Genomic DNA, 26,335 nt, shown 5'->3' on the forward strand with positions numbered 1-26,335 from the left:
GATTTCTTATCATCTTAGTTGTTTTTTTCCTTGTTTTCCGTGTTTTCTTTGCAATACATTTCAGTTATCATTCACAAAAAATTAAAAAAATAAAAATAAAAAATAAAAAATCCAAGTGCCAACAAGATTGCATCATTTTCTCAGCCTTTTTGAGAAACTAAACAGATAGAGTTGTGTTGCCATCCACAACGGATTATCAGTACTCCCTGATAGGTGTAGACTATTGGATGTCCATTGAATAATTAGCCTATGACATAAAATTTTGAATATTCAAGAACAGATAATTGTAGCACATTATAAATGACTAACATGGGAACTTTAGATCTTCCCACATGAGTCTTTACTCTTTTATAGCCTACGCCTCAACCTTTCCTTAATTATCTTGAAATCCTAGTTACTTTCTATGATTAAGAACCAAATTTAATAAAATGATACACCCAAACTTCTGTTGTTGCTTGATCAGATTGCCGTGTTTGTCTTAGATGCAGAATCCTTCTAACTAGGCGCTGCTCTTGCTTTGAATCACACTTTAGATGAGTGCTTCCATTCCTGCTTCTTAGCTGTTTATACTTGATAACAATTTGGAACAAGCACTTCCCTGCTACCCGAATCTGTTGTTGCTTCTATTCACACTTTGTGCAACTATGATTTATGTTTTCCTGTTAAGGTTCTTTTACCTGTTAAAATAATATAACATGGCTGTTTTGTGTTAATAATTCTTTTTCTTGCCTTAAAAATAGGTCATCACTTCTGAATTTAATATAACTCGCTTCCTTTGCTGCAGGTTCCAGCTCGGGCTGTAGCAGCAGCAGCTGTTGCGAGAGCTCTTGCAGGTCTCCCACCACATCAAAGATTTACTCTTCCATCAGGTTCTGAAGAATTGGTATCAATATATGGAACCAGACCTCGTGGTCAAATAATAGAGGATCTAGAAGAAGATTTCTATAATGAGGTTCAAATTTTTACATGTTGAACATATCTAGTTTTGGAGAGATTCATGAGATCTTGCATCGAAAACATTTCTTGTTCTCCACATTTTGCATTTGCAAATACACTATGTAAATGACTTCGATTGACATGGTGTATGGTCACATGTTGTCTAAATGCTTGATGAATTCTTCTGATAAATGGAAGAATTAAAGAACTAGACAACCAATTATTACACCAATGAGGTTCATATGAATTCATCAATATAATTTCTAGGAAATTAAAGCGGAAAAAAACCCTCAAAATTGCTGGATATTGAAGTCTCCAAATTGGTCCACAAGACTTTGATTCTGGCATTGAGTGATGCTGCCATTTCAATATATTTTAATGACAGTCACAGAAAACCAAAGAAGCTCTTTACAGCAAGTTATATGGAAATCATAACCTATTGGGTATTTTTTAAGATTCAGGTTCAGCCGCAGCATAAAGTTGAATCCCAGTTGTATTTCGGCTATCATAGACATTGGATGATGTGGTTGGATCTTCAATATATTGGATGAGTCTTATCATGGCTGTTGATTTTCCTCACTTAACAGCGACTCATATCGATAGTCACCAACATTGAGTCGAATTGAGAAGTTGCGGGGGCTACCGAGTCGCAAAAGCCTTGATTTCAATGTTCCCCATAATTTATTAAATGTAATTCCCAATACCTCTCCATCCGCATTCCTTTTGCAAAACTGCTAATTTGTTGTGCGTTCATATCAACGCACACACTTCTTTTTGTTGCATGTATTATATAAGTACCTTTTTTTTTTTTTTTGGAGCAAACAAGAGAATTTCATCAAAGAGAACAATACATCCCTTATATGTTTCATTATTTATCAATAGGATTTTTCCAAGTACAAAATAGACTTAGTGGTATAATATGAAGAAATGCAATAATAATGAGTTGTGGTCATGGAAGAAGCTAGGGATCAAGTTTGAGATTCGAGACATGGTAAATCCTCATCTCCTTTCTCAGTTTTCATGAGAAATGTCCCTTTCTCCTTCTCTAAGGAGGAGTTGTGGGAGATCTTTGGGGTGTTCAGGATCATTATGGACCTGTTCATCGTGTGTGACAAAAAGCTATGGAGAAGTAGGGGGTTTGTTCTCGTAAGGTATCTATGGAGATGCGATGAAGATGGAGCTCAGAATGCTCTCAAGTGATGAATGGGAAGAAGTTAGGTGGGTGAGTTATTGATGCGAGTGAGGCCTCTGGGAGGCTTGGGAGGTTTGAGTACACTAACAATCCCCCTCAAGATGGTGCATGGATGTCATTCATACTGAGCTTGATACTGATGGTCTCGAGGCACAATGTTGATGTGGCTTTGGTGAAGGTATCTACTAATTGATCATTCCGAACAAACAAAAGTGTATATGCAGAATCTTCGCAACTAATTTTTCGTAGATGAAATGACAATCGACTTTAATGTGCTTTGTGCAGTTTGTGGAAGAACGGGCTAGATGCAATATGTATGGCTACTTGATTATTGCAATGTAGTGGAATTGAAGCAAGTCATCACGATTCCCATATCTTGAAGGATGGCTTTCACCCATGGTAACTCACATGTCGCATGAGCCATTGCCTGTATTTAGCTTCTGTAGAGGAGCAAGCAACAATGGATTGCTTCTTGTTTTTCTAAGAAATTAGATTTCTTCCTGCAAACGTGCAATACCCTATAGTAGAGCGTCCATCAGAGAAGGAACTAACCCAATCGGCATCGCAAAAACCATTGACATTTAAATGACCATGATTTGAATAGAGAAGATCATGACTAGGTGTGGCTTTCAAATAACAAAGAATTCGATAAACTGCTTCGAGATGATGACAATAAGTTCGTTGCATAAACTAACTTACAATTCCAATCGCACAAGAGACGTCTGAACGAGGAAAGTTAAGATAAATTAATTGACCCACTAGTCAATGGTACATGCTCTGATTGTCTCTCATGTAACTTATGATTTACTTCAATAAGTATGCTCAATGTCTTAAATATTGACGATATCGCCCAATATATCCCACGATATATCTTGTATACCACCCGTGCGATATGAAACGCACAGGTAGTGCCGATATATCCCACATGTTTGATCCAGTGAGCATTTTCAATTTTCGATGCCTTTTTGTTTGTTGAAATTATATCAAATCGGTGTCAGATGGTTACAAATCCATTGCTTCTTCAGGTTTTGTATGAAAAAAACATGGAGTTGGAGCTTTGATTTCAATATCCATTGTCTCTTCATGTTCTCCATGTTTTTCGAAAATTTCCTTCAACCAACTGTCAATTGAGACTAATTTCGAAGTATTTATGAGTATTTGATGAAATGATAATCACATACACTATAATTTTAAAATTTGAGTGCAGGTGGTCTAATTTGGGGAAAATTGAAAAAAATTGAAATTTCTCTAATTTCTCCCAAATTGCTTGAAATGTTACACTCCAAACATGAAATCAAGCATATATGAGGGTTGCTCTACTGATTTGTAAAGTTTTTGTCAATTTTTGAAAAATAAAAATCATTTTAATAAAAAAATTAAAATATTAATATTTTTTGAAATTTCCCTTCAACCAGCTGTCAATTGAGACTAATTTCGAGGTATTTAGGAGTGTGATGAAATGATCATCATATACACTCTAAATGTTATGCATTCAATTTCACTATAGTTGCATTAGTTTAGTTAGACAACGCATAACTTAATACCCTATACAAAAGAAACCTATTATGTGCACTTGTTTTTTGAGACATTATGATTTAAAAGTAGGTATTAAGGTCATTTTTTTTTTTTTTTTTTACAATCCCTGAAGTTTCATTGAAAAATTTAACCATTTTCCCAATGTTTTCCCATGTTTCCCAAAAAGTGTGATAAATTACCCAATACAAACGATATATCCTGTGCGATAAACGATACATATTTGTATCCCAAGGATGTGATATGTAACATGATACCGATATTTTGAACACTGGGTATGCTAATAGGATGATGAGCACTAAGAAAACTAGCCTCTGAGAGAAGATCCAACACGTACTTATGTTGGGATAAAAATATTCCTCAATTTGAGCGAGCCACTTCAATTCCAAGGAGGTACTTCAACGACCCTAGATTCTTCATTTCGAATGATATGGCAAAGAATTTCTTAATATTGTCTATCTTAGTTATGCTCGTGCCAGTTAGAATGAGATCATCAAACATATACGACTAGAATTGTTGTTTTGCCATTCATATGGTTTTCCAATATAGAATAGTCAAATGCACTTCTTTTAAATTCGATGTTGGAAATCCACGCTCCCTCTGATGCTCGTATACCTTATTCCAATTCACCAAAGTGGAATTTCTTTTTCTTCTTCTTTTCTCTCCTTTTCCTTCTTCCCTTTACATAGGAAATCCCTTCGAATTTTCTCAGTCCAGTGTATAATGCTAGCTGGGCATTTGAGACCTAAAATACACCTGCCAGTTTGACAAGGCTGTCTTAATAAGTCTAATGTGACCCTCCTTCAAAAGGTGTTTGCATTTCCTTGCTAACAATTTCCACTCAATCATCTCTATAATGGAATCCCACAGCCTGTTTGCAGGTTTGCCAATGCATAATAGTAAGCTAAGATAGGTTGAAGGTAAACTTCCGGCTTTGGACCTATATATATCCGCCAAATTCTGCACTCCCTCTTGATTGAGCCAAAGACCTGTTATCACACTTTTTTGCAAGTTGACCTTCTGCGTTGAGACTATCTGATACCATGCAATCACTAGTCTCATATTAGCAACCTGTTTCTTGCTTGCATTACAAAACTACTTTGTATCATCAACATATTGATGGTGTGCGATCTTCACCTTGCTTCGCCCAATTGGGAAACCATTCACCATTTCGACTAATGTTTGCCTTTTCCATCATGCTACTTAAAGGCTTTGCCACCATGACAAATAGGGAGATAGTAGATCTCCTTGGCATATACTCCTTGATCGTTTGAAGAATCCTTTCGGACTCCCATTGACCATGATGAAATAATGAGCATCATCCACTACCCCCATGTTGCATTCTGCAATAGATATACAGAAGGAGCTCCTAGTTAACATGGTCATAAGCCTTTTCTCATTGACCATGATTTATACACTCGTGTGCTGTAACTCTCCATCAATATTTGCCTCCCAAATGCGAATGCCTCTTGTGATCTTGAAAATCCATCTCAATACTTTCCGCAGCCTACTTGCGGCCCAAGATATTAATTGGCCTGAAATCTCTATGATTTTCTGCTCCTTTCTTCGGAATCAATGCAATAAAAGATGCACATTAAAGACAAGCAAATCCCCCTTAATGCCTTCCAAAAAACTTGGAAAAAGGCTATAGGAACGCCATCTGGGCTTGGAGCTTTATCTCCACCCAACTCTTCCACTGCTTCCTTCATCTCTTCTTCCCCCATGGGGTCCTCACCCAATCGGTTTCTTCTTCTTCATTTCTCAGATTGAAATTGACCCATCTATGTTTCATCCTTCTCTCCCTTAATCCGGCAAAAGGGTGGAATAAAATTCCACAATTTCCTTAAATATATCCTATCTTTCCTCCAATATGTTTCCACTGGCTTTGATGCAAGAAATCTTGCTTGTCCTTAATCTTGCATTTGTCATACTGTGAAATAATCTTGCATTTTTGTCCCCTCCTTTAGCCAAAGGGCAGGGGACTGTTCGTGTCACATTAATCTCTTCCTACCTATGCTTCCTTTGATATTCATATAAGGAGTGTGATGATGTGACTATATACATATATATGATATTTTAGTATTTTAATAACTAAATATTCCGAAAATTATTTAATTAATTCTTTAGTATTGTTCGATAAGGTTATGATGATGATGTTAGTATGTTAGCATTGAATATTTTGCATGGTTGGGCCAATATTCCACATGGATTTAATACCCATACCTAGTAAGTGTCACATCCAACATGTTGATCATAGGATTTGAAGGATCGAGGTGTCATAGAGTTCCTTCATGCTTTCTTGTTCTCCATAGGATTTCAACTGTTGGGAAATGGAGTTTCCTCACTTTAATTTCTAGATTAACTGAATGGTTTAAGATCTTTCTTGTTGCTTGTTCACAACTAACAGTTTGCTTTATTGCAATTCCACTTGTGTTACTTGGTGCGTCCCAGTTCTGCCACTGCCTCTTTCAACTTAGTTATATGAATATGTTAAAACATATGTGCAAGCGTCATGCAAGGATCTGGTATCGGTGTTGATATCGATATCATGTTGTTTCTAACACGATATGCTGATCCTATGCAAGTATCTTGGATGCCATTTTGTAACCTTTAAAGCATGATTGGATGTGGGGCGACACGGCATGAGGGTTTACGGAATTACACATTTGAAATGCATTTCATTATTTACCAATAAGATTTACATAAGGTGAACTACCTTGCTAAAATATTGTAAAAAGAATATATATAATAATGAATGTCTAATATTCCCTCAATAAATCTTTCCAAAAAAAGGAAAAAAAAAACCAAAAGATTCCCTCAATAAGATGCAAATATTAGAGCAACATACCTCTATCATTGCACCATCCCTGTTCCCACATATTATAAGGATTTGTAGGCTCCTCAACACTTCATACTTCTCTTTGAGCTACCTTGATGTTCTTTGTACACTATCCTTTTCCTAATTCATTGTGTTACATCTTTGTGTTTTATACTGTTGCTTCTTATTAAGTTGAACCTGTAGATGAAAGTCCTAAAACTTTTTTACTTGATCAAAGCAAAAGAAAGAGTTACTTATGATGTGCTTCTCATAATAACATTCATGCAAGCACTTATGATGGAACACCATCATTATTCTCTGTATGCAGGATTTCGATCCAGTTAGGCATGTTCTAGAACATATTCCATCCGAAGAAGATGATCTGACATATTTTGAGAAGAAGGTAGTTCTCCATTCTATTATAGAGCAAGTTGCTCAGTCATCAAGGTTTAGGTTTTGTTTATCCTAGTGGCTGATATCTATGTTAGTTCATCTACTATCCATTTGGGATAGACCTTGTCATTGGTATGACTGTGTGGCACTACTAATGAGATATTTGTTTCCAAGTTATATAGACTTCTATTCATTATACACTTTCAGTATGCTTGTCTATGGCTTTATGAAGTCAATGTTGTTCTTGACATGTAAGTCAAAATAATAGTGGCAGAATTAGAAAGCTTGTACAATTTTACCCATTAAAATGTTTATATGATTTACGAATTGTAAATTCATAGTTTTGCTATATTATGTGGTTTTCTGGTAGATAGGCTATCTGTTCTGCTATATATATATATGAAATGTTTACCAAAATTTTATTAAGAGAAAAAAAAGGCTGAAAAAAAAGAAAAAAATCCTCAAAGGAGAGGCATCAATGAGATGATAATGATTGACCCCCTTGTTTCTCCATCTTTTGCGAGGTTCTTGGCTATCTCATTAGTATCACTCTGAAAAGTTGGAAAACTGTGTTTTGAATACCGAATATTGTTTAGCATAGTGTACACCCCTCTGGAGCGTGTGTAGGTACTTGTAGATTTTTAACTAAGGTTGTGCTTGCTTGTGCCAAATATCATGAAATTTCATGATATTTTCAACCAAAATTAGTTTGATTAATAATGAAATTTAATGATACGCAGCATAAGATAATAGTGAAAATAGGCAAAGATTAAGTATAGAGGTAAAGAAAGAGAAGCATAACTGATTTAATACTATTATTTATGTTATTTTACTAAAATCATTGAAAAGATTAATTAATCTTTATTGAAAATTGAAAAATGTAACAAATCATTGAAAACATTAATTGATTTTAATGTTTTAGTGAAAAGTAAGTTGTAGTATAAGCTGTGTAGCATGTCCCGTAGGCTACATAGCGTATGCAAATTAGTATGTGGCATGGGCAACTTAAGCTATTTTCATGAGCTATGTAGTGTCAAGGCTAAACTGCACTGCGTAGTGTGAGCTACACGCTACATGGCAAAGCTATTTAAAACAGTGTTGGAAAAAAATGAAAAAAAGATACTAGCTCTACGAAGGTTATTGATCTCACTTATAGAAGACAGCGATAGTTACCATGGTACCGGCAACTTTGAAGAATGTTACTTTAAGAAGTGCAGGAGTCTTCTTTAGTGATAAAAAAGCAGCATCCCACATCAAAGGCATTTGCAAGCAGTACAATCACTCCTGAGAGTCAAGATTTCTGCCTCATTCAATGCACAAGGACCGGACAACGCCATCAAAATCTCCACCTCATTTCAGGTCACACCTACCATGTTGAAGGACACATGGTTGGCTAATGAACAATCATAGAAATTGAGTTTGAGATAACCTGGTAGACAGGGCTTTGAGTAAGCTTTATCTTGAAGGACGTCTCTTCGACCCTGCACAGCTCCTCTATATTGGAAAAGTTCTGGCTCTGTGACTCCTGTAAACTCTGGCTTCACCAAACACAGTCCACAATAGTATATGTCGACGCCCTTTTGATATTCTCCACTGACATCACCTGTTTTTTAAAATATCTGCCTATTTTCCAAATAATCTACACAATAGCATAAGGTAGTTATTAGATGCTCTGGCAGAGTGTTATGACAATAGGCATGCACTCAAGATTGCACACATGTTGCATAAATTTACTCAAATTAGACCATTCAAAACCCACTGTGGATAGATCATTACCTAAAAATTGAGATCAAATCAAGTGATCTTATACTTTGATTAGTGGACTTGTTTTGTTGAATGTGAACCATTGGTTGCTTTTTCATTTCGACAGTCCATTCGAGCTGTTCGAATATTTTATCAATGTGATGTTTGGCCCATGATCAATTTAATTTAGATCCCGCGAATTGGGCAGTTAAGTTTGAGTTAGATATATGTCACTTGTATGATTCTAAGTGCCTGCAGCCGTCATGCTCTGCCAGAGTATCAATTGTCTCTTTCGGTAGTAAAGGATTGAGGTTTGCTGATACCATATGTGATGCAATACATGGCAATGGGTCCCGCTGACTCTGCCTATTCGACAGGACAAGCGTAGAGAGACCAAACAAGGAAGTCTCTGAATATGTTCCATCCTTTTCACCACCTCTGTCAACACTTTAAAGAGAAAGGAAGTAGACCAGAAGAATCAAAAGAGTTGACTCTGTAAGCACGATTCCCCCACCAAGTGATAACTATCTTTTCTTCATTGGCTCCAATTTCTTCTCCATCCTTTGCCCCACTAGATCCCAAAATCTTGACGCCTTTGTATTACATCCAATCATGGAGCCTAAGATAATTGAAACGAATAGCCAACCCTTTTACGTACTTTCACTCTTAGGCCGGATACTACTTCAAAGCATCAAAGAATGCCAATGATATTCTTCCCTTGGTACATGGAAGCATTGTGAAGAATAAGTTTGTCGTCAATGAATTGGTGATGAGAAATGAGAACCTCCAGATTACCGGTTGAAGAACCTTTAGTGAGCTCAAGATCTACTAGATAGTTGTGGATCATCAAAGTTGAAAGGAAGCCCTAGTGCAAGTTTCCCCTGAATCATTGGGAAGCAATCAAATTTGGAATGTAACTCTCAGAAGAAACCTCAAGAAGAGGAATTGGAGGGTTTTGTGTGGTTTATGGGGATTCTAAGTGATGTTTTTATCTTTGGTTGAGGGGCTGATGAATGGATTGGCAAATGACACATCTACTAGATCCTTCTTCTATGTGATGAAACAAAATTAGGGAATCCCCTCTCATCCCATATATTATACCTAAAATAGAAACTAGAGGAATCTCCCCAAAGTGCCATGCTTGGTTGTCATTGATTTGATTTCCCCCTAGACTTGCAGCATTCCTTTGGACAGCCATGATGAACAGGATTCTTACATTGGATTACTTAATGCGTTGGGGCTTTAGCTTTTGAAATAGGTACATTATGTCTGAAAAAGATGAGGGATTGGTGTATATCTTTTCATTCATTGTGAAACTGTCAGGAAGAGATAGGCTGAACTCCTTAAATCTTTTCACTATGGATGCATCCTGCTTGAAACTCTTGGAGGCATGCTTGAAACCCTTGGACGCATCTTAGCTTTTTGGGAGAAAGAACCTTATTCATTTGGTGAATGCTCCCGAAGGCCATAGACTTTTGGAAAGAAGCAAGAGAATATTTTAAGGCCATAGACTTTTGGAAAAGTTGAAAGATTGCATCAAGAATTGCATATCAGACAGGTCTTTATTCATCTCAAAATTTGAGTGATCTCAGGGTTGGATATCCCTGCAAATTTGCTTATGGTGGCAAATAGTGAAAAAGAGAAAACAAACACTTACCCAGGTTTTCGGCCACATGGGGGAAGTGAAAAAGAGAAAGGGGATCCCTGATCCCCTTGTTTCAAACTCATGTGACTCCTAAATCATCAAATCGGAGCTTGGTCGCAGGATCCTTCTAACTAGGTGCTGCTCCTGCTTTCAATCCCTGCTTTGGACTCCTGCTCCTGCTTCCCACTTCCCACCTATTTATAGTTGCTTTTATTTTGAAAGAGCTGCTTCCCTGTTCCCGCACTCTAATTTGTTGCTGCTTCACTTCATGCTTTGTGCGACCATTCTTTGAAGAGAATATAGGAGGAAGTCCCAGTCTCTACCTAATCATACACCTTGTGCATATCTATCTTACAGAATTCTGGCCTTCCCAATCTTTTGATGAGTCAATAATTCATTTCAGACAACCATGCTGTCCAAGATTTCCAGACCTTAACAAAAGCCCCTTGTGATTGGGAAATGATGAGATCCAAGACTATATCTCATATAAAAGGTTTTTGTTAAAATTTTACGCACATAACACTTTGTTAAAATTTTATGCACATACCCTGCCAGACTAACTGGTATGTAATATTTAATTTCCACAACATCTTCTACATGCAGAACTCAGTGGAACTACGGAATAATAATGATGAACTCAGTGAAACTTCTATTCAACATGTATCTCCCATGAAGTTCTTGCAGAAGTTTGATGAGGTCTTCCTTGATGTCCAACACTCCATGAAAACGTCATTGCAAAAACATCTGGCCCCAGATCCTTGTTCCTGTCTGTCTCCATCACTACCTTCCTTGCTTCCTCAAAAACCCTTAAGCCAATTAGCAATTTGCTGCTGAATTCGATTTACTCCACTAGTTGAAGAGTGGGTCTTTCCATCACCTTCTTATAATGAAGTTGTTAAAAAAAAAAAAAATGAAAAAAATCCGAAAGTTTTACCTATGATTTGGATCGTATCATCGGCCAGTTTGCCTCATCTAGAAGCTTAAGGATGTAATTTATTTTTCTACTCCCGTGAGCGTTCTTTTTGAAAAGGAATTATTATGTCTTCTTTTATTTTCCTTTTAGTATCTAGTTATTCTTTGAATGATGGTTAGCTATTTTCTTGTCATTAGATGCTTGCACTGTTGTCATTAGAGATCACCACCACATCTTAAGTTGCTTTGTACATGTTTCAACATCAGCTTGTATGGTACCATTTCCCAGGCTGCACTTAGATTATCACAACTGGATGGGATAGCAGAACGATTATCATGCCATGTTATGGAGCACCATGAAGAAATGGGTAGGTTTCTTGCATGTATGCAAATTTTTATTTTTTATTTTTTTAGATGGCCAAAACATTTGGTATGTGGTTCTCGAAAAGGATATCGAGTGGAGACGCATTGTTCTTTTGTCAAAATATAGTTATTTATTGCTCTCACTTCATCCTCATCTTCATTTTAGGTGCATAGTAACCTCAAGTGCAATAAAAAAATTGCTGCTATTTGCATTTCTATTGTTCATAGCGGTTACACCTCGTATCTTAATGGTTCTTGATATGGTACTTCTTTATGATGTTGGTATGTATTCTGAATATGCCAACTTGTTAGGGGATAAAATGTTTATCTATTTTTAGTCATTTTTTCTGTAATGAACACAAGGGGGCACACTTGATGGGTAGAGTGGATGCCATACACAAATCATGGTAGGTATCACGAAACTAGACTCCCATGTGGAAAACACTGGAATTTTTTTAGTAAAACTTCAGGAGATGGTAAAATACACATATTTGCATATTTAGGAATAAAAAATTGCAAAAAGAATGCATACATAACAAGTTCCCATTTAATGGGGGCCTAAAAGCATGTGTTGTCGTAAGGAATCAATTCAATAGTAACCAAAATGATTTTATTTAATACAAATGCAGGTACTATACAATAACTTGGACATGTAAAAGTAAATGAACTGAAACATGCATCCATCCATGATCTATATAATACAAATAAAGGTACCATCTGTCCACCCATCCATCCAAGCATGCATAAGATACACATATATAAACATGCATTTCATCATACAACCATGTGCCCCTAAAAAAATTGAAATGGAATTTTTTTAATAAACAAAATTTTGGTGATATCAATAAATTGGCGATATTATCAAAATGTCGAGTGACACTTGGAATTTACATAGTAAAAAATATTGGCGATACAAGTGACATTTGGAAATTACATAGTCGAAAATATTGGCGATGCATTGGCAACACTTAGCGATATATCATTGATACCTGGAATTTTTGATACTACCAGTCAATGTTCGAAACATCGGTATCGGGTTACGTATCGCACCCTTGGGATACGGATACGTATTGGTTATCGCATGGGATGTATCGGTTGTATCGTGTAATGTATTGCTGTTGTTGGAAACACGGGGAAACATTGGGAAATTGGTCGATTTTTTCAATGAAACTTCACTAATTGTTAAAAACGACATCAATACACACTCATAAATCAAAACGTTACAAAAAACAAGTGCACATAATATGTTTTCTTTGTATGGGGTCCTAATCTATGTGTTGTCTAACTGAATTGATGCAATATATTCAAAGTCTATTAATATAGTTTATAAATGTAAGAAGATGTGTGGAAACATAAGCAATACATTCAAAAGCAAAAGAAGAATCACTAGATCTTGTTACATACATGTTTGATTTAACGTTTGGACACAAAGATTGCAACCGATTTGTGAGAAATTGGGATTTTATTTATTTATTTATTTTTTAATTTTCCGCAAGTCGGCCCATCTCCTCCAAATGTCGAAATGAAAGCTCCCAACCATGATTTTTCATGTTTTATCATGGATTTGTAACAATTTGACATCGATTTATCATGATTTACAGAAAAAATGGATCGAAAATGCTCACCGGATCGAACATGTAGGATATATCCCACTACTTGTGCGTTTCGTATCGCATAGGTGGGATACAAGATATGTCATGGGATATATTGGCCGATATTGTCGATACTTAAAACACTGCTACCAATGTTATCGGTATTGGTGCCAGTGGTACCGGTATTGTTGAGCTAGAGATACGGATAATGTCGGGGATATTATCGATATATTGAGGATACTCCGAACAATGGTATCATCCAATGTTAGGCCTAGAGCCCAAAATCTAACTTGATCCATGACTTAAGTGGACCACACCACAAGAAACATTTGAGAGTCAACGTCTCTCTGTTAGAAGCTTGCTGATTGTTTATTGGGTTGACCAAGATGTGGTTTAGACATCTGACCTATTCATTACAGGTGCCCCACCTAGATGAGGTGTTGCACCAAATTTCAGTCGATTCCAAAAGTCATACCAGTTCCATGAAGTGATTTTAGATGTTTTAGGCATGAATTTGCATTATTCTAAATGATTTGGCCCACCTGAGTTTTGGGTACGACTGATTTTTGGGACATCCCATTTTTGGGAGGGGAGTCACCAGATGTGTACTGTTTGGCTACCACATACACATCATGGTGGTGCCCACATAGCTCGACCTTACTATTACTTATCGGAAGGTCGACCTTATAGGAACATTTCCCATAGATATATTTATAGGAAAATGATTGAGTGTGGATGTTTTCACCACAATTGTGGTGTAAATGAATTGTTGATGATATCCATTTTGAACATTACGTATGCCCTCTCATGTTTGGCCATGGGCCCCAAAATCATGCCAATCCATCATGATTGAGGTGGGCCACACCTTAGGAAACACTTGAGAGGGCAAGCCCTCCCCCTCTTAATTGTTGCTACTCATGTGGCCCACTTGAGTCATGTATTGGATAGATTTTGAGCTTGTTATTAGACGAGGGATTACATTTATGATGGTTGGAGTGGATTTCATATGCACATCATAGTGGGGTGAATGCAACTGGTTTGCGTTAATAGTATAGTGAAAATGTTTGTACCGATTTCTTTGTGGCTAGGCGAGTACCCGTGATCGTGTTGAAGACCTTATGTGCATGTGCGAGCATCCGGAAGACCCCACACTTGGAAGATGCACATGGGTTGCTTGATAGAGTGATCTAGACCGTTGGATTGGAGGGACGTGACGATCGGGCCATTGGATCGCATTGATCACATGATAGGGCCATTAATCGTGGATTGTTCACATCAGTTTTTTAGACTTTATCATTTTTTAGGATTTAGTTTTTGATTATTCTATGTTTGGACACATTATGAGTTATTTTAGTTGGTTATATTTAGACTATGACTATTTCGTTAAAAATCATAGAACAGTGCGATAATTGTAATTTTAATTGTAATTTTGAAACTTCTTGGAGCTATAAAAAGAGGGGGTGGGTGTGTGACTTATTTCTATTGGATTTTGTGATAAAAAAACAAGTGAAGCTCCTGCTTTCTTCTTCTTCTTCCATCTTCATGAGATATGAAGATAACTTCCATGTGATTTGTAAGGGAGATTGGTGTGAAGCCAATATTCATCAACGGAGGTGTGGGGTCTTTGTCTATCCCTCAAATGATCATCCCTTCATTCCCCATCAAGGTATTTCTTCAGGGTTTTTCGATCTTTTCCATCCCCAAATCTTCATCTTTCTTCTAAACCCTACTTTTCCCATATCTATCAACAGGCCAAACCTTAAAAGTCCCAAATCCTTACAAACCTAGCCACATGTGTGACTGTATGGCCACACGTGTGAACCTCCCAGGTTGGCCGTACGGACACCCCTTTGTCCCCTTTGGTGTCTCATCACCCTTGGAGCAAAACCCCCTCCTTCCTTTTTCTAAACCCTAACTTAAACCTAGAAATTTTTAACTTTCCTACTTTCGCAAATTACCAAACCCCAACTTCTCCCATTCTTCAATTCACCCAAAATCCTTACACCCCTTCTACCCAAAACCCTAATTCCCACATCAGATCATGTAAACCCTTTTATCCCTTCACCCAATTTGATCCCATCCTAATTCTTAGATTTTCCCAATTCCCCTAACCTTAGTTTTACCCTAGGTTGTATTAGGTCATTTACTTTGAAATAGGCTTTACCCTATGCTAATTAGATGCCCCTACATTCATTAGATCCTAGCTTCCTTTATTTAATTATCTTGTGTGACGATGTTGGTAACCTAGGCTAGGATTATGCATGATATTCTTTTGGTTTTCATGGTATGTGTAATGATAATGGCAAGGTTTATGTTTTTTGCTAATTACCTTAATTTTCCTACTTGATCTCACATGATATTTGATTCATGCATCGGCCCTACATCACACACACACACACACACACACACAAAGGCATGCTCACGTGCGCACCTTTGCACATGTGTCATGGGGCCCAAAATCCGAATGGTCCGTGTGATGCAGCACCACATGAAACCCCCAAGGACCAATTTTCATCTTGATCCAAAACTTTGGTGGGCCATAGTAAAGAGAGATGCAAATCAAGAGAGGAAATTGTTTTCTTTTGCCATGGCGCCACAAAGTTTTGGATCAGGGTAAAAGTTGGGCCTTGGGGGGTTTCATGGGGTCCTGCATCGCGTGGACCATTCAGATTTTGGGCTGACATCACGTGTGATGAGTTCTCAAAAACTCACGAGAACTTGTGAGAACTAGTGTGCAGCTGAGCATTGGGAGCATTGGGTATATATATATATATATATATATGAGAAATTTACCATTTATCTAGACTGTTCATTCGGTCCAATGCATATTTAATGGGCTAGCATAAAAATATCACACTGATCTGACTGACATCAACCCTTTGATTAATGTCCTCAAACATGGACGATCAGGATCATTTGCACAAAAATAGTCTAATCAACAATTTGAATCACCTATTTGGTTAGGGACCATGATTGATTGCTTATGATTCTAAGGAATCACTTTTGTTGGGCAATTGTAACCATTTCATCAATGGCTCAGAAAATGGATGGCTATAGAAAATAACGCCAAATTAAGTGTGGATTGGATCATCCGCTCTGGTTAATTTTTGAACTCTAGCCTGTTAAATGTCTTATGAACTTAATGGACAGTTTGATCAATCGATTGGACTGTCCAAGTGAATCAATTCAACTAGGACCACAATGACTTATAGTTCTTTGAGAGCACTAGAGCATGCATCTCTGCGTGCGTGCGTGAGCATCCCCAAACATTTTAAATGGCACATGGTAACCTATTGTCGATTAGAACCATTCATTCATTCATTAGGAGCAATTCACGGTGCAAAAGTCATGCCAATCAGGTGAGCCTAAGCTTCCAATAAATAGCATGAAAATGGACAGTCAAGATGAACTGGAGAAACAAATAGGTCCAATCATCATTTGGAAACATCTAGTAGATAGCTTCCACTTGTAGTTCTTATGACTCTAAAGTAACACTTTTATTTTATGATTCTAATCATGTGATTTATGGATTGTAAACAGTGGACGGTTGTAACAAATTGGCCCCATTCAAAGGGTTAGGATCATCCAATCAGTGCGATTCTTGCGCTATGGCTTGCTCCTAGTTATATGAATGAATGAATGGTTTAGATTGACGTAGGTCACCCTGTGTGCCCTTTAAAGGGTTTGGGGACATTGCTAACATCTCCATGAAGGTGGGGACGTTAAAGGTTTGGGGTCATTGCTAACGTTCCTATGAATGTGGGGACGTTAACAAAACCGTACGTGTGTGTGCGTGCGTGCGTGCAAAATGTTTTAAATAGTGAATACCATGTAGAGTTGCGTTCACCTCTCTGAAGCATGAGGTGTAAGCTACGTAGCGTGGGGCCTAAGCTACATAGCATGAGGCCTAAGCAACATGCTACTTCTAGTTTTTTAAATCAAGGTTGCGCTTGGTTGCACTTCAATGATATTCTACTCTAAATTAGACTGATTAATAATCAACTTTAACAAAATTTCATGATATTTGGTGCAACCAAACGCAACCTAAAGTAATAGGAAATGGCAGTGATTAAATATAAAGGTAAAGAAAAAGCAATGAAATTGATTTGAGACTGATATTATTTTTACTAATAGCATTAAGAAGATTAACTAATTTTCATTGAAAAGAAAAAAATTAACGAATCATTGAAGAAAATTGATTTTATTGTTGTAGTGAAAATAACTTGTAATTTGAGCTACGTAGCTTGTAGCATGTGCAAATTATCATGTTGCGTAGGCTACACGCAAATTATCATGTTGCGTATGGCTATTTTCATGAACTCCGTAGCGTAAGGCTTAAGCTACACGTAGCGTAAGCTGCACACTACATAGTGTAGCTATTTAAAAAGGCCCACCTAAGTTTCAGTAGGGCCTGTTTTTTGCAGTACCCTTTTAACCAAGCAAATGAGTTAAATGAATAGACTGGGTGGTGTATACATAACACGGTTGTGCTCCCCGGCCTCATGCAACTCAATGTTGGGAGTCTCCTCTCAAATTGTTCCCTGTTGTGCAGTCCACCTGAGTTTTAGATCGACCTGATTTTTGGACTTAAGGCCAAATGACTGGGGACACATTGGATGGATGGGTTGGACGTTATGCATACATCAGATGGGCCCTGCAACAGCTCGGTACTACACAATTTCTTCATGAATGATTCAACCTCCTAGAAGGCATGTTTAATATTGATGAAACAGAACTTGTTCAATCATTTAGAAGATTTTTCCTTCCATTGGGAAGCTTATTCATATGGTACTAAGGATCAAATCTTTTTTCTTACCGCCCGCCTCAAAAAAAAAAAAAAAAAAAAAGAAAAAAGAAGAAGAACGAGAGAGGACTAAAATCTTTTCCTTCACTTAGTGCATTAATGGCTATTGGAGTAGTTTCCACCATGTTGATACATAACCCTTGAATCTGATCATTGCTATGTGACTCTAGAGTCAAGGAACACCCCCATGTCATCAAGAAAAATGCATGACCACCATCTTCCTGCCTGTACTTTGTTATGGCAATGCTCGTTAGGTTGTGAATGCATAACCACCATCTTCCAATTCGTGGTTCATGCTATTTCTATTACCATCTCATGGTTATATGTTTAAATTGCATATTGTTGCTCGTTCATCAAATGGAGCACCTCAATGATTAGGTGGATTAGGTTCCTTTTGGTTTCAAACAAGCTCATCATTTCTATAGATAATCATCACTTCAATCCATAGTTATACCTAAGAATTCAAGCATGACTGGGAGCACTTGCTTTGATTTTCAAGATTATCCTTTCATATTGAATTGATTATGAACATCCCCCTGATGACTGTTGTGCGGTTTGCTTGATTTTCTATTCCATTTGCGACCTATATTGGCCATAGGATTGGTCAAATGTTTTGCTTTGATTCTGAATAGCATTATGGTGAATGGAATAGAAGAAAAAGAACAAGAGACAGTCTAATGTACGAAACCTTGCTCAGAACACAATGCTTTTGGTATCAATGTATAGTATGTTTTAAGCATGGCATTAAAAGCCAAGTGAGGCTTTCAAAATGTAAATATAATTGATATTGCATAAAGTATTCTTAGATAATCTACATAACTAGTATAAAAAGGAAATGACCTGTGTTGCACTTGATCAACTACTCTATCCTTCACATTTCATAGCTTTTCCCTCATTAACATGTCCTAAAATATTCTAGAAACAATGGTTTCATAATATCACTCAACAAGCGTTCGAAGTACTGGTATTGTACTATGTTTTACAGCATTGGGATATGGAGAGATCATTGACAAACATTGGGAGTATCGCATGTATCACGTGACGTATCGCATTCTGAGGGAACATTGGGGAAGCTTTATGAAAATGGTGGAAATTTTTTGTAAAGATGTCAAAGGACACATGATTACACACCTAGAACTCAATATATATATAAAAAAAACCTATGCATGATTGTTTTCCATTGTTCAGTGGAGAAACTGCTTGCTGTCATACAATACAAGCTGCAAAACACACTACAATGAGCAACTAGAAAGAATTACTAGCTGGCTCGAGCTGTTGTTCCCCATCTGTACTGGGGGCCATAATACTGCTGCTCCAGATAATTGCAGTATTGTGCCCATCCCATGGGGTTATAATACCAGGCCAGTACTCCATGTGTCGATAATAACGACCAAAATATCTGCCAATATGAAATCTGACTGTATTTGCAATATTCCCTTTTGTTGGTCGATTTATCGTATGTATCCTAGGATATATCTCAATATTATAAAGTTCCAATATATAGACCGATACATGGAAAATACCTCATGTATTGACAATAATTGTAAGATCGTGCAAAATTTGAAAGAAAGTAGAAAAATCACAAAAAATTGAATAAAAAGTCAATGTGAGTTTTTTGAGGGTTTTTTTTTTTTTTTTTGTATTAGTCGAATAGGCCACTGAGTGGAGAAAACGAAAAAAAAACCTACTCTAGTTGTTTCACATTGAAAGATGATTTTGGTGGGGAAATTGCATCGGGGAGCGGAAAATTACGTGGAACCCACTGGTTGGGAATAATTTGATTTCATGTTTAAATTTATTAATTTTTCAATGGATTAGGAAGAAAAAAATTTCAAATCCATCTCGATGTCATGCATTGACATGGATTTGAAGGAAGTTTTTGATTTTGTGGGTGGAAAAATGGAAGAAAGTGGGGAAACCTGAATTTCTTCTGTTTTCACCATTTAAAATTGCAATCCAAGTGTGAAGAATTATTTGTTGACAAGTTAACAAGTAGAGAGTCTGCTACATGCAACAAGGAGATCCGGGAGGAATTGTTGCATCTATGCAAGGACTTGAGCAAGTGGATGAGGAGGACCTGGATGCCAGGTACATTGTTTTGTATCTCAAGGAATGTCACAGAGCGGGATAGATTATCATATAGATAGGTTGTTCATGACCCTTATGCAAATAGGCAGATAGAATGGCTGAGGATTAGATGCAATGGGTTGAGTCTAGGCCTATATTTGAAGGTTCTAGACGAGAGGTTAGTTGGCAGTAGTAGGGGGTGTTGGGAGTAGTATGCAGGGTGCATATAGTAGGTGAGACTGTTGGGGTGGGGACATCAATGGGGCCTAATATGTGCCATACCTAGAGTACTCTAGTGCTGCATCTACCAATGGATTCGTCAATGTATATGAATGGGGCTGCAAAGGAGAAGTCCCTAAATGATCTTTGGAATAAGGGGAACGGATAAGGAGAACTTGAGGGAGATGACGGTTTCCTTTATTTCCATGTTTTATTTTTATTTTTTTATTTTATATATACAACCATGTGCCACTAATGTAGTTGCTAGCCCGAGCTTCAAGAAAACGATTGACGAAGTGCAGCACGAAAGCATGGGTGTGATGCCTCCAATGCGGCAAGATATTACGAGCATAACTTGAATGAGCAAGTGAAGGAGATCGGCTTTACATAGCTTTGATTTAGCCATCGTGGGACATGATTGGGGGTTGCATTGATGTGTGATGGATCGATGGGCCCCACAAGATAGTCCATTACCAAATTTATCGTATACTATAGAGGGAAGACAATATTTCTTAGGTCCGTTAATGCGTCCAACAACATTAAGGATACAAATTACTTATATGGACCATTGAAAAGCACCAAGTGGGAGTTGGGAGTGGTGAACGTAGTCTAGATTGTCACAGAAAATGGGAGCGCATTCGTAATGGTGGGGAAGGAGTTCATGGAAAAGTACAACATGCATGGGACCCCCTGTGTTGCCATAAGAAAATCATTGATTTGATCCTCAAGGTGGAGGAGAGGCCAACTATTAGGAGTGTGATTGGAGAAGCGAGGGCAGTTACGAACTGCATTTATAATCATAGTTGTTAATTTGTTATTGTTAGAGATGAGAATATGAGGGTGACATAATATGGTTATGAGTGATATGATTTGCCATAACTTTTATCGCATTATGTTGTTTTATTAAATCTTTCTTTGTTGTGTGTATTTATGGATGGCTATTGATGAATGATGTGTTATTTTTTTGGAGAAGAAATAGGATGAGTGTAGCTGAAATGAGGATGTTAAGATGGATGAGTGGCAAGACAAGGAACAAAGTATTCCATATTAGTAACGGTGGTCGTATCAGTTATCGCCGTTACTGATACAGGTATTGGCCATTACGGCTGATACGGGTGTGTAACAGCTGTTACGCCCCTTGTATTAGTTGAATTTTTTTGCCCAAAAAGTCTAAAAAATCCCAAAAAATCCCAAATAATTTAAATATATATGTTTTTAACATGTTTATGGTGTTGTAATTAATGCAGGGGCATTTTCACATCGGGCTTGAATGGGGTAGCCTGTGGGATGCGAGGACACACTCGGGGTGGGCAGCCCGTGTGAGGCGGGCCCCACCCGTGTGAGACGGGTGGCTCGTGTGAGGCAGTACCCATGTGATGTGGGGCCCACCGGGGGGGTGTTCGGCCGAGGTCCTAACCCATGCGATGTGGGGCCTGGGCTATGAGATAAAGGGATTAATTTGCCATGCTCTAACAGTTCGAGCTTTTAGAGCAAGTAGTTAATTATTCTGCATCAAAGTGGTATTAGAGCGGGAGGTCTCGTGTTCGAGACTCCTCACCGGGGGTGATTAATGCAGGGACATTTTCACATTGGGCTTGAGTGGGGTAGCCTGTGGGATGCGGGGATACACTTAGGGTGGGCGGCCCGTGTGAGGCGGGCCTCACCCGTGTGAGACGGGTGGCTCGTGTGAGGCGGTACCCATGTGATGTAGGGCCCACGAGGGGTGTTCGGCCGAGGTCCTAACCCATGCAATGTGGGGCCTGGGCTATGAGATAAAGGGATTAATTCGCCATGCTCTAACTGTTCGAGCTTTTAGAGCAAGTGGTTAATTGTCTTGCATTAGTAATGGTCTACTCTTTGGTGAGAGTGTTATATCGAGTTGTTCGATAAATTTATTAACCTGATACTTAGATTTATCTAAAATGCAATTCATGTAAGTTATAACACTCATCACACTAATGCACATCCCTAAGCATTTAACATCATTCCCCAAAGAAATTTAAATAAAAAATTGAAATTAATTTAAATGAATAATGTCGCAGATTTTGGGGGCATTTGAATGCCTCCAAATAGTCCTGAAATTCATGTAATGTATAGCATTCATCTCACTAATGCATATCCCCAAGCATTTGATACTCCTCCCAAGTAATTATAATAAAAAATTAAAATTAAATTCGGATGAATAGTGTTGCCGATTTGGGCGGCCACTCAAATGCCCACAAATCGGTCCCAAATTCATGCAAGCTATGACACCCATTCGACTAATGCATGCCCCTAACCATTTGACACCATTTCCCTTGATAAATTTTAAGAAAAAATTGAAATTTAATTCCACTGAATAGTGTCACCAATTTGGGGCTTATTTGGGGGACCACCCATAGCCCCAAATTGTCCTCAAATTCATGCAATCTATTGGCACTCACCCCACTAATGTAATTGGCCCTAGATTGTTGAACATATATTGGACGGTGAAGAATTAAAATTTCTAATGGTCATATTTCAACAAATGAGTGTCCATAAATCAATGGTCATTATTCGCACAATCTGATTTTAGGGTTTCGACTTGGTTACTGCCGGCCCCATTTTTTAATGGATTAATCATATTTAATACATGTCAAGTGTACAAATTTAAAGTGTATCAAGCTTCATATTCCACTAGACTATGGTATAAGTGAAAAAAGAGGTCTAAAGTCAAACTGGTTGGACCTCAAGCTATGTTCCACCTAGTAGATAACTTTCAACTGGTTTAGTGCATGTGAAATCCTACATTTTCAATAGGTTGCCCCAATATGAGGGTCACTTGTTGCAAAGATCATCCATGTCCGCTCATCATGTGGTCCACATCATAGACAAACATTTCTAGCCATTAGAAATAACAAAAAAAAAAAAAAAAGGTACAAATGTGGTCCACTAGATGACTGGATATGCCCATGCCCAAGTTTTTCGAAGTCAATCCTCATGATGGGGCCAACCTATTGGATGTCTCATACATAGAAGGTTGGAAACTATCGGCTGCTGGACTGTGACTCATAGTCCAACTCATTGGTCTGAACTTCTCCTAATCTTTTTGGATATGAAGCAGTTGCATGTTGCTGCTTTTGTAAAGTAAAAAAAGGGAGAGAGAGAGAGAGAGAGAGAGAGAGAGAGAGAGAGAGAGAGAGAGAGAGAGAGAGGGAAGCACTTCCCGGTATGATTTTTTTTTTTTCTTCTTCTTCTTTTCTTGAAGAAGGAGAAGATGAAGAAGAAGAGACTCCATTTGAGGCTTCTCAGATCAGCTCACCGCCCCTGCGTGTTCTGGTTGTTGTGGCTGCAAGCTGGCATATGTAGGATAGAATCCCATTCATATATTGCATTCAATAAATGCGAGCTGTCTGGATGCCATCCAATATATTCTTTACCGCAAGGAGTATGCATGTTCTTTTGAAAAAAACATGGTCAATTTTATATGGAGGAAATCTTCATATTCATGTCCGATCTATCCCTCTGACTTCTTCTTTTTTATTCATTTCTTCTCATCCCATTCATTTACTTGATTTGGTAAGTTAAAAAGTGGTACTTTTTGAGGCATTTATATCCTGATTCATCAATAACAAGTTTTCCAGCCTTTATTGTGCTTTTATTTTACTTGGGTCTCTCTCCTTATGGTCACATCTGACCATTTTTACTTTTTTCGCCATGCTTAAATTATGATGATGTAATCTTTTGCTCTTGTGATGTTGTTGTGCCTACTTGAATGATTCTTTTTCCTCATGATATTTTCTTTTTGCCCTGGAAATGATGATGAATGGGAGTACCGTCTTTCTTGTTCCATTTGTCATGTTAGGTTCTGGTTGTAGTAATAATTCAGGATTTTTTTTTTCCTTCTCAATTTTCATTGAGATATAAGCATCCCAAGTTTCTTCCTTTCTAGAAATTGAGATTGTAGTAGTCTCAGCCTTGGATGCGATGTTCTATTTTTAAGATGCTTATCTTTGGTCAGTGAAGGGGATGCAATTGGTGATGGAAGTGGAACAAGACTTGAAGGTTGCAAATGTGATTTGCATGGTAAGCTTGGGTTTAGGTTACAATTGATGATTATGGCAACACTACAAAGGAAAATAATTGACCTATAACCCACCTATTTATCTTCATTTGCTGATAGGAATTTGGGCAATGCAATTTCTTGAAATTGGCTTCTTGATTCAAGTTATTCTTTGCAGTTTAACTGATCGCTTGCTATTTTGCAGAATGGACGTAGACACTTAACCTCGTCTATGCATGAGGTATCAAGGGATCTTGTTGTCAATTCAAATGCCAAGAAGAAACAAGCTCTTTTGGTAATAACTATTCGTGAACCTTAACAATGGCCAACAATTCTCCGATTTGATATGGAAATTAAATGACAACTCTTTTCTTTTCTTTTGGTCATGCTTTTTTGCTTGAACCTTAACAATGGTCAAACCATTCTGGGATTTGAGGTTGAAATTGAATAACAACTTTTTTCTTTTGTTGGATGATTGAATAAATTTTTTTTGGGCATTAACTATTTTCTCTTTATCTAATTAGTTTGGTTCTTCGCTGCCATCCACTTGTATAACATGTTTCAAGGGATCATGTGGATATATCCGAGGTTTCAAATGTTGGTATCAGTGGGTTCATGGCTGGGCTGAAAAATGATATGATATAGGACTTGTGGAATGCTTTTGTTTGAGTTCCTTTGCATGGTGATAGGATGCTCCCTTATCATCCCCTCTTCTTACGTGTTTCCTCTTTTCTCTCTTTTGAGTGGTGCTAATTAAATTTTGTACCATTCCCACGAAAAAAAAAAAAAAACTTAAAGAGGATTGAGAAAAAAGCAGCTGGGTGGAAATGATCCTGCTTTTAGATGGATAGGGATCTGCCTAGACAAATCTCTTCATGTGAAAAATCACTGTTATATCTCTCTCAAAAAATAAAATAAAATAAAATCTCTTGATGCAGGACCAATGCATGAACCAATTAACTTGTGAGATCAAGTAGCCAAATTAAGATATTTAACAAAAAAAAAAACAAACAAACATTGCTATAATCATCACAAATATCATGAAAATCAAAAGGGCATCATGCATAATCCTAGCTTAAGCTACCAACATCGTAACACAAGATCATTAAATAAAACGAAACTAGGATCTAATGGATGTAGGGATAGAGGTGTACACGAACCGAGCTAGCTCAACTCAACTCGAAAAAGCTTGATTCAACTCGGTTTGAAGCTGAGTTCGAGCTGAGTAGAGCTGGTTTTTTGAGCTCGAAAATGAGTTCGAGCTGGCCCCAGCTCAACTCAACTCGAATCGAACCCGGCTCGTATCGAACTCGGATCGAACCAGTTTGGTGACTCGGTTACTTTGATATTGATGTTGCTCACCAACTGTTTGATGAAATGACCCAACGAAGCGTGGCTAGTGGCAAGGAAGGTATGTATATGAAACTAATACCCTTTTTTTTCTTGATTTTTATGTTGCTTAGAAGGTGTTTGATAAAATCCTTGTAAAACCATTGCTGTTGTCTTAAATACAGTGAGATTTTGAAGGTGCAGTCTAGGTGTTTGTGAAAATGCTACACACGCGTACTTGGCTCAATCTTGGCTAGAACTCCGCTTGAACTGGCCCGAGTTGCTGACCGAACCGAGCCGAGCTAGTTAGTCAGGTTCGAGGACCAAGCCAAGCCGAGTTCGAGCTGAGATCAGCTAGTGGCCAAGCCGAGTCGAGCTGAGGCAGCTCGACTCGGTTCGACTCGATGTACACCCCTATGCAGGGACACTCAATTAGCATAGGGTTTAGTCTATTTCAAAATAGGAAACCTAATATAACCTAGGGTGAAAATTAGGGTTTGGGTAATTTTGGGAAAATAGGAAAATTAGGAATTTTAGGTTTAGGGTCAGGGTTTGGATTGTGGATGGTATGGGAAAGTTGGGTTTGGGAGAAGATGAAGATTTGGGACGGGAAAATTAAGAATCTGAAGAAAATACCTGGATAGGGAAGAAATGAGAAGACGGTGTGGTGATAGATGGAGACCTCGCACCTCCGTTGATGAAGATTAGCCTCGCACCAATCTTCCTTCCAAATCGCATGGAAGTATCTTCAAATAGCATGAAGATGGG

General features: G+C 37.8%; 1 protein-coding gene across 5 annotated transcripts in view; it reads left to right on the top strand.

Annotated features, from left to right (window-relative positions):
- The window catches only part of LOC131226076 (uncharacterized), a 141,558-nt gene that overhangs the window by 9,430 nt on the left and 105,793 nt on the right, over positions 1-26,335 (top strand). For all 5 annotated transcript variants that reach the window (XR_009161643.1, XM_058221754.1, XM_058221751.1 and 2 more), the window contains exons 2-6: positions 785-952; positions 6,808-6,882; positions 11,462-11,540; positions 24,197-24,261; positions 24,444-24,533. Coding sequence is in view for 4 of the 5 variants with exons in the window: in XM_058221754.1 (XP_058077737.1) it covers positions 785-952; positions 6,808-6,882; positions 11,462-11,540; positions 24,197-24,261; positions 24,444-24,533 (477 nt within the window). In the remaining variant the exon portion in view is untranslated. The remainder of the gene's footprint in view (positions 1-784; positions 953-6,807; positions 6,883-11,461; positions 11,541-24,196; positions 24,262-24,443; positions 24,534-26,335) is intronic.

This window comes from Magnolia sinica, chromosome 14 (assembly GCF_029962835.1).
Source record: "Magnolia sinica isolate HGM2019 chromosome 14, MsV1, whole genome shotgun sequence".
NCBI classification, from domain to species: Eukaryota; Viridiplantae; Streptophyta; class Magnoliopsida; order Magnoliales; family Magnoliaceae; genus Magnolia; species Magnolia sinica.